General features: G+C 42.1%; 1 protein-coding gene across 1 annotated transcript; it reads left to right on the top strand.

Annotated features, from left to right (window-relative positions):
* Window positions 1–3,220: 3,220 nt before the first annotated feature.
* Window positions 3,221–7,296, top strand: LOC103374777 (transport and Golgi organization protein 6 homolog; the record flags this gene model as incomplete). The annotated part of the gene is made up of 5 exons (XM_008304925.1): window positions 3,221–3,272; window positions 4,706–5,349; window positions 5,636–5,752; window positions 6,113–6,281; window positions 7,190–7,296. Coding segments are annotated over exons 1-5 (1,089 nt in total), but the record flags the coding sequence as incomplete, so codon positions are not given.
* Window positions 7,297–7,368: the final 72 nt, after the last annotated feature.

The following is a 7,368-nucleotide window of genomic DNA, read 5'->3' as shown; positions in this document are numbered from 1 at the left end:
TCTTTGTGAACAGTTTGTGTCTCCTCATGGTTGTTTTGTGTCTTTTTGTGATCATTTTATTTGTGTTTTTGGTCATTTTGTCTCTTTGTGGTAGTTTTCTGTGTCTCTTTTGGTAATTGTGTGTCTGTGTGGTCATCTTGTGTTTGTTTTTGGTAGTTTTGTGTCTGTTTGTTGTTGTTTATTGTGTCTTTTGGTCATTTTGCATCTCTTTGTATTTGTTTTGATTGTCTTTTCGGTTGCTCTGTGTCTCATTTTTGGTTGTTTTATCTCCTTATAGTCTGTTTGTGTCTCTGTGGTCATATCTTTTCTCTTTTTCTTCATCTTTTGTCTTTGTGATCATTTTGCCTCTTTGTAAGTTTACTTTGTCTTTTTTCGGTCTTTTTGTGGGTTTTTTTGGGGGTATTTTTTGCATCTCTCTTGGTCTTTCTGTGTCCTGACTGATGCTTTATGTCCATTTTTGGTAATTTTGTGTCTCTTTGTCATTTTTTTGGTCTACTTTTTACCCTTTGACTAACCTTCCAACAGGACAACATTACCTTAAACTGGACCTCGAACCATTTGGGCCTGTTGGATCTTATAAGGAGATCAGAGATATTGAGTATTGGCAGCCTTATCAATAAAAACAGTGCAAACAACACAGCATGAAAGACAAAATAAAGTGAAATCATTAAAACTTGACGGACAAAAGATGGCAGAAGAGAGTTTTGGTTCATGTGCAGATAAAACATGAATCCAACGGGCTTGTTTCCGTCTGCAGGATTTACATCTTCCTCCATCGTGAAGCTCGCAGGTGTCCTTCATCAGCAGCTGTTCCTCCTCATCAGTCGGCTCCAATCAGCTCCTTCTTCAGATAAAAGCAGCTGCTGCAGTTTGACGCCACCACAGAGGAGCTGTAGCTCTGTTAGAAGGTAAGAGCTGAGGTTTGTTTGAGCCGATGTTTCGCCGCTGCTGTGAGATTTCAACTTTATCTGTTGTTTGAATTTGCAGTCTGCTGGGGAGAAGTTACAAATCTTCCGTCTATACTTGCAATTAACCCACTTATTCTGCAAGAATGAGGTGAGACAACTCCTGAATGTTCCTCAACTCGGCCTAGAAAGGACAAAAATAAAAGTTGTGTTTTGTTCCAGGGTGTTGTGGATTTCATGTTTGCTGATTGGAAGCATCACCTGCCTGCCTGTTCAAGGTAAAACTCTGTTCAAACCAACATGAGCAGCTCCAGCTCTGTAAAAATGGACGATGGTGAACCTGTTTCTCCTTAGATCCCGGATCCGACTCGAAACTCGTGTGGCCGCAGTACCAGACTCCATGGTACCAGGGAACTGGGGGTTCTGACCAGGGCTCTGACCAGTCCGGTGGTACTGGAGGTTACGTGGGCGGCGACTGGTTTCACAGCGGCCATGCAGGCGGCTCCCAGGGTTCGACCGGAGCTTCTGGAGACGGTGGAGACGAGCCGTTCTTCAGCGACACGTCCGACCTGGATAAAGTCTACGCCTTCAGCTCTCGGTCGCGCTACCAGCGGGGAAGAGCCATGTTCGCTCAGACCCGCTACACCCCGACGGAGCCCCTCTACCCCTCAGTGCCAATATTCAAATATCCCGGAGACCATAAAGCTCCAGTTAAAGGCGTCTTCTGAACATCTCTGTGGTGAGCCTCGGTTCTCTCAGTAGCATCATCAGTCTGCTGTTAACTACTGGCTGACTTACTCACTCATCTGTTTGCTTTTGCAGGTCTTATGTTGTAGGGAACTCAATGTTGAGTCTCCTAATGACTAATAAACAAACTTACATGGAAGCTGATGTGTCTTAGATGTGCTTTCTGGAGCTTTTTACTTTGGAAGGTTATATAACGACAGTTTTAAAACTGTCTTGGCCTGCCTAAGGTCAGTTTGTTCTGATGACGTGGCAGTTCCAGGTTTGATCCTGGACAAGCCCCTAGAAAATATTGTTGACCAACTGCCACAACTCTTAGAACCTTAAATACTGTTCTGTTTAGAAGACCGGAATCTGTCCAGTCTCGGAGTTTTAAAAGTTTCATGTCCTGTAGAAGTCAAAAGGAGCCTCGTCAGACTTTAACGTCATTCCTCAAAGCGTGATGTTTTAAATTTTTGCTCCCTCATGTACGTGTGCTGAAGTGACTGTCAGCCTTAACCTGACAGTGCATTTGCATTTTCTCTAAACGTAAGTAAATGTCGTTGGTTCATTGATATTAAAGCTTCCAACTTTTGTTTTCGCAGGTAACAAATGGTTTGTGCTCACGTACTATTAAGTTGGTGGCATTCACATCACAGGCTACGAGCAAAGTGCTTGTTTGCTTTTTAACATTTGTATTAAAAGGCTGCAAAGTGCCTTAAACTATAAAAAAAAAGGCTAAATTTGATGCGGCAAGATGCAAAAAAAAAAAAAAAAAGGCTGTTCTGAAGCCTGCGGCTACTTGATGCCTTTTTGTTTTCAGTCACTCATTCCAAATTTAATTTTTAAATGTATTTTTGCTGACACATGACTCTGTATGTATATATATTTTTATTATAAAACTAAGTTTTTCACTTTTAATCTGCTCTAGATTGCTTTACGCTACAGAGCTCAAACTTTGAGACTTCTGTGCTTCATACAGTAAATAATGGAAGCGATTACGCCACCATGTGGCCAACCACACGCTGATGCTGTGAAACGTTCACAGTCCTGTACTCAGGGCTAAAACTGATCTGTATTTTCTCAAAAATACGACTACAGCCATGGAAATATGCTGCACACACAAATGCATCCATTCTAATATATGTAATATCACTTATGTACCAAATGACCGTTTAAACCTTGGATACTTTAAATACATCCTGATAAAAACCATTCAGTGCTATTAAGTGTAATTTTGGACACTTTTTCGTAAAAATTTATTTAAACTACAGTATTTGTACTTTTTTTTTTTTTTTTTTAATTTATTGCCCGTTAGGTAATAAAAATGTCTTTGTTCTAACGTAAATCCAGATAAATATACTCGCGTCAAGAGAATTACGACTTTTTTCTGTGGTTCTGTGAACGCAGCGTAGCGTCAACCAATCCAGTCATCAAACGGAGGCTGCGTGCTGACGTCTAATTAAGGCGCCATTTTGAGATGTTTTTAGCTTTAGCATCGTGAAACGTGACCTGGATGAGTAACAAAAAACTTATTCTGTGAATAGTTTCCAGACTTGTAATGTATCGTTAGCGGTCAGTGTGATCCCGAAATGACCTCCGCTATCCTGTCGGCATTAAATATCCTCACCAGACCTGTGAGCGGTGAGTTTAAGTGACAGAAGCTAACTCAACAAGCTAACCTTAAACAGTCGTGTGAAGCATGTCGATTCAGTTTACTGAAGATTCTGCACGTAGATTGATGACAAATATGACACGATATTGTAAATAATCTTTAAACGTCCTCTGTCAATATGATCCAGACTTGACAAGTCTATATGTAGTGGATATTGATGTATATCTGCTCTGATGTGGGTTATATGTTTTTAAAAAAAAGCAATTAAATGACTCTTTATTTACATTTTCTAAGTAGAATAAAGGATTCGCATATCTAAATGTTTGTTTTAAACATGCTTTGGTTTAGCAGAGATAATCTCGTCCACATCTGGTGTCGTCTTTTTGTACGTTAGACCTCATCTGATGTCTACAAAAAGACAATAAAGGTTTCACATATGTTGAGCCTGCATGTTATTCATAATTACAGACGAGTGTTTCAATCATAAATACATTCATACAGATTCAAACGTCGGTTTTAAAGAATGTTTAGACATTTAGCCCTTTTCTCCAAACTTTCCCATTAGTTAAATAATAGTTAATGTCAGTGCCATTCGTTGTTCAGGAAGTATTTACAGAAGCATCAGATGCTGAACAATCTAAATGGAATAATGTACAACATGTCATTTCCACTGAGTGATAACAAAGATTTGAGTTAAAACTCAGTAAAACTGAACCTGCAGCAAGCTTTAGACCTGCAACCAACGATTATTTTCACTGTCGACAAATCTGCGGATTATTGTCTCAGTTATTCCATTGGCTGGTTGATTTATGAAATATCAGAAAATGCTAAAAAATGTTGATCAGTGTTTCCCAAAAAAGACTTGTTTTGTCCTCAACCAAAAGATATTCACTTTACTGAAACCAGAATATACTCACATTTTAGAAGTTGGGAGTAGGGAATTTAGGCTTTTTTATTTTAAAAATTACAATTTTCAGTACAGTTGATGGTTAATATGATGACATGTTGTTGTATGTTGTTTCAGCTCTCGTAGGTTTAAGTCAAGAGTCAGGTGAATGTAATCTGCTGTAGGGCTAAACGATTTGGAGAAAAATATCTGATTGAGATTTTTCTGACAGATATGCTAATTAGACTTTAACAATTTGCTCCAAATTGTTCCTGTTTTTCAGTTGAAGTGACCAAAACCAGCAGAAAAAGGAAAAAGGTCAAACACATTAAAAAAAAACTAAAGAGGTGTCAATGTTGAGCTTTCTATGTTTACGTTAAAATACAAGAACCGATGAGCCACAAACAACCTCAGTGTTTGAGTCAAAGGTTAGTTTGTTGTCAGTGAGTGTCCTTAAGTTCCTCTACTGTTGGACAACCATGAATACAAACAGGAGGAACATTTCTAACAGGTCACTGAACTGTTGCTTTGGAGTCGAGGCTTGATATCGTTTCTTCTGTCCGTTACTGTCTGCAGAGGCGTCCGGACACGATGCTCAGTCCTCACAGCAGGACGTTCTGCTGGCGGCTCTGGAGGCCAACAGGACTCTTCTGCTGGAGCGTCTCCAGACGGACGGCAGCTTTGAGGAGGTGAGGAGACTTCAGCAGGAGGCAACGGCGGCGGCAGGTTGGTTCTGCAGCGACACACAGGACGCCACATGGAGCTTCGTCCAGGAGTGTCTGCTGCTGCTGCTCGCCCTGACGCGACACCTGTCTGCTGAACTGCAGCGTTTCCAGCAGCAGACTCCGCCTCCTTCTGCAGCCAGACACCGCACACCTGAGATGGCTCCGCCTTTACCCCCCGACGTCCTCAGCGTCGCCCAACAGAAGACGCTGGCGGCTGCTCTGCAGTTCGTAGTGTCCTTGGGACTCTGTCCTTACCTGGCCCCCGGCGTGGGCGTGCCGCTGGGCCGCAGGTCAGCGTTTGGATCCATGGTGGAGAAACTGGTCTGTGGGGGGGCGGAGCCTGCAGGTGGACGCCGCCTTCTCACCACCACGAGTGTCCTGCTGCAGCTGGCGGAGCTGTCGTCTCTCGCCACGCTGGTGTTCACGAGACATCTGGGAGACGTGATGGCGGCACTGTGTCAGCTGGGCTACCAGCCTCACCGAGAGGAGCAGAGGGTGAGCGTCGGTCACACTTATGTCGTTTATCATCATTATTCAGCTTTTATTTAATCAGGTCCTTTCACTGAAGCAGAGATGTGTTTGTCAAGAGAGATCTGAGAATAGAGACCAGTCAGAATCAGTGAGGCTGTAATGTTGTATGTCTGTGTCCTGCTGCAGTTCTCCCTTTAAATGTGAAATTAGAATAACTGCTATAAAAGCTAGACAGCATATCATCAGATGATTTTGATGATCTGTAATCAAGGTTTTGTTTTTCCTTTCTCTCGCCTCTCTTTCGATGCAGCCGCTCACAGCTGAAGAGTGTCGAACGTGCAAAGAATCCCTCAGAAGCCTCCTCGGAAAAGTCTACCAGCCGATCGTTGTCAAGGAGCTGCTGGTCCTCCAGGGTGGACCCAAACAGGTGGAGATCAGAGGCAGCTTTTAATCTGAGCGATATTTGGATGTTATGTTGCTGCTGGTTTGACATTGTGTGTGAGTTCTGGTTGGACGTCATTACCCTATAAGGCGTGCACATGGTCTATAGTCGTGGAAAACACCACATTATGTATGTTAGAGGGCCCGTTGTCTACATTTTCGCAGATCATCACAATCACTTGACATTTTCAGCTGTGACTGATGTTTTTTTTAACCTTTGAACTTAGTAAACTTGTGTGTTTCTTCATCGTATATAAATAAAAACTGTCCCACGTTACATGAACCAGGTTTCATTCAGACGTTCCAGCTGCTTGTTTCATTAGTTTTCAATCTGTTCTTCTTCCAGGCGGCTCCAGCAGGGAGCTCCGGCGGGTCCGGCGGGTCCGGCAGCAGGGCAGGTCTGGGATCAGCCCCGGCCTGGCTGAGGCGTCTGTGCGGTCGGCTGCTGTCTGAGCGCCTGATGCAGCCGAATGGCGTCCAGGGTGTTGTCAGAGCTGTTCTGGAGGGAGGAACAGGTGAGGAGGAGTCAGGGAGGCTTTAATAAAACAGACAGACACGTGAAGGAATAAATACGTCCCAACACGTCTCAGTGAGCAAACATTTGATCTCCTTTGAAACGGTGGTGACAGATGAAGCTCATAAACTTGAGCTAGTGACACATAAAACCGGCATTTTCAGTTCCAGATTTGGTGCCAATGATTAGAACCTTTATTTAACACACAACTCTAGAAAGACGTTCCACCATCAGCTGGATGTATCGTCCAACAACCGGCTCCTCTGTTCACTGTTTCTGAGCCACGCTGCATTTATTTTATTGACCTACGAGGTTGGATTTTCTCTCAGTCTCTCTGTGGAAACACTGCCTGTAGTTCAGCTGATTTTTTGTGACTGTTGTTCACAGCTGAGCCAGTGGTTGAGAATCAGAGAATCTGAAAGGAGGTCAGAATTTTTAGTTTTTTACAGAAACTGATCAGAGCAAACTTTTTGAGAATTTTTAAATGAAACATGCAGGATACGGTTATTTTTAAAAATAAAATATCACAGTGTTAGAAAAAAATTGGCTGTTTTTCCTTAAAGATCTGAACATCTCACTGCCAAAAAGATGAAAATGAGTTGACTTTATTATTATTACCGTATTATTATTATCATTATTAATAATAATAATAATAATAATAATAATAATAATAATAATAATATTAATGATAATAATAATAATAATAATAATATAGCAATAATAATTTACAGTTTTTGGCTCTGATAAAAGATGCATATTTTATGTTTTTCCTTTTTTTTTGTAAAAGATAACATGTCTTTTAAATCTATCAGCAGGTTTTAAAGTTCAGAGGATTAATTAACAGTTGAGGCAGTGAAACTTGTGTTCGATGTGTTCTGGCCAACCTGCAGCACCGTTTCTGTCCTGCAGGGGGCGAGTCTGACTGGAGGAAATGCGACGCCGTGGCTCGGATCCTGGTCGCATGTCCTCAGCAGTCCACGTCTGCAGACGCCTACTTCAGCAACGTCTGTCCTCAGGTGAGCTGCACACAGTCAGGTTTCCATCACTGTCACATCACGAGACGTACAGGAACAACAACCACTGCTGGA

Source organism: Stegastes partitus, unplaced genomic scaffold, assembly GCF_000690725.1.
Source record: "Stegastes partitus isolate 25-593 unplaced genomic scaffold, Stegastes_partitus-1.0.2 Scaffold2353, whole genome shotgun sequence".
Lineage (NCBI taxonomy): Eukaryota > Metazoa > Chordata > Actinopteri > Pomacentridae > Stegastes > Stegastes partitus.
Note: the sequence above shows the minus strand (reverse complement) of the source record. Positions and strands in the feature narration are given on the sequence as shown.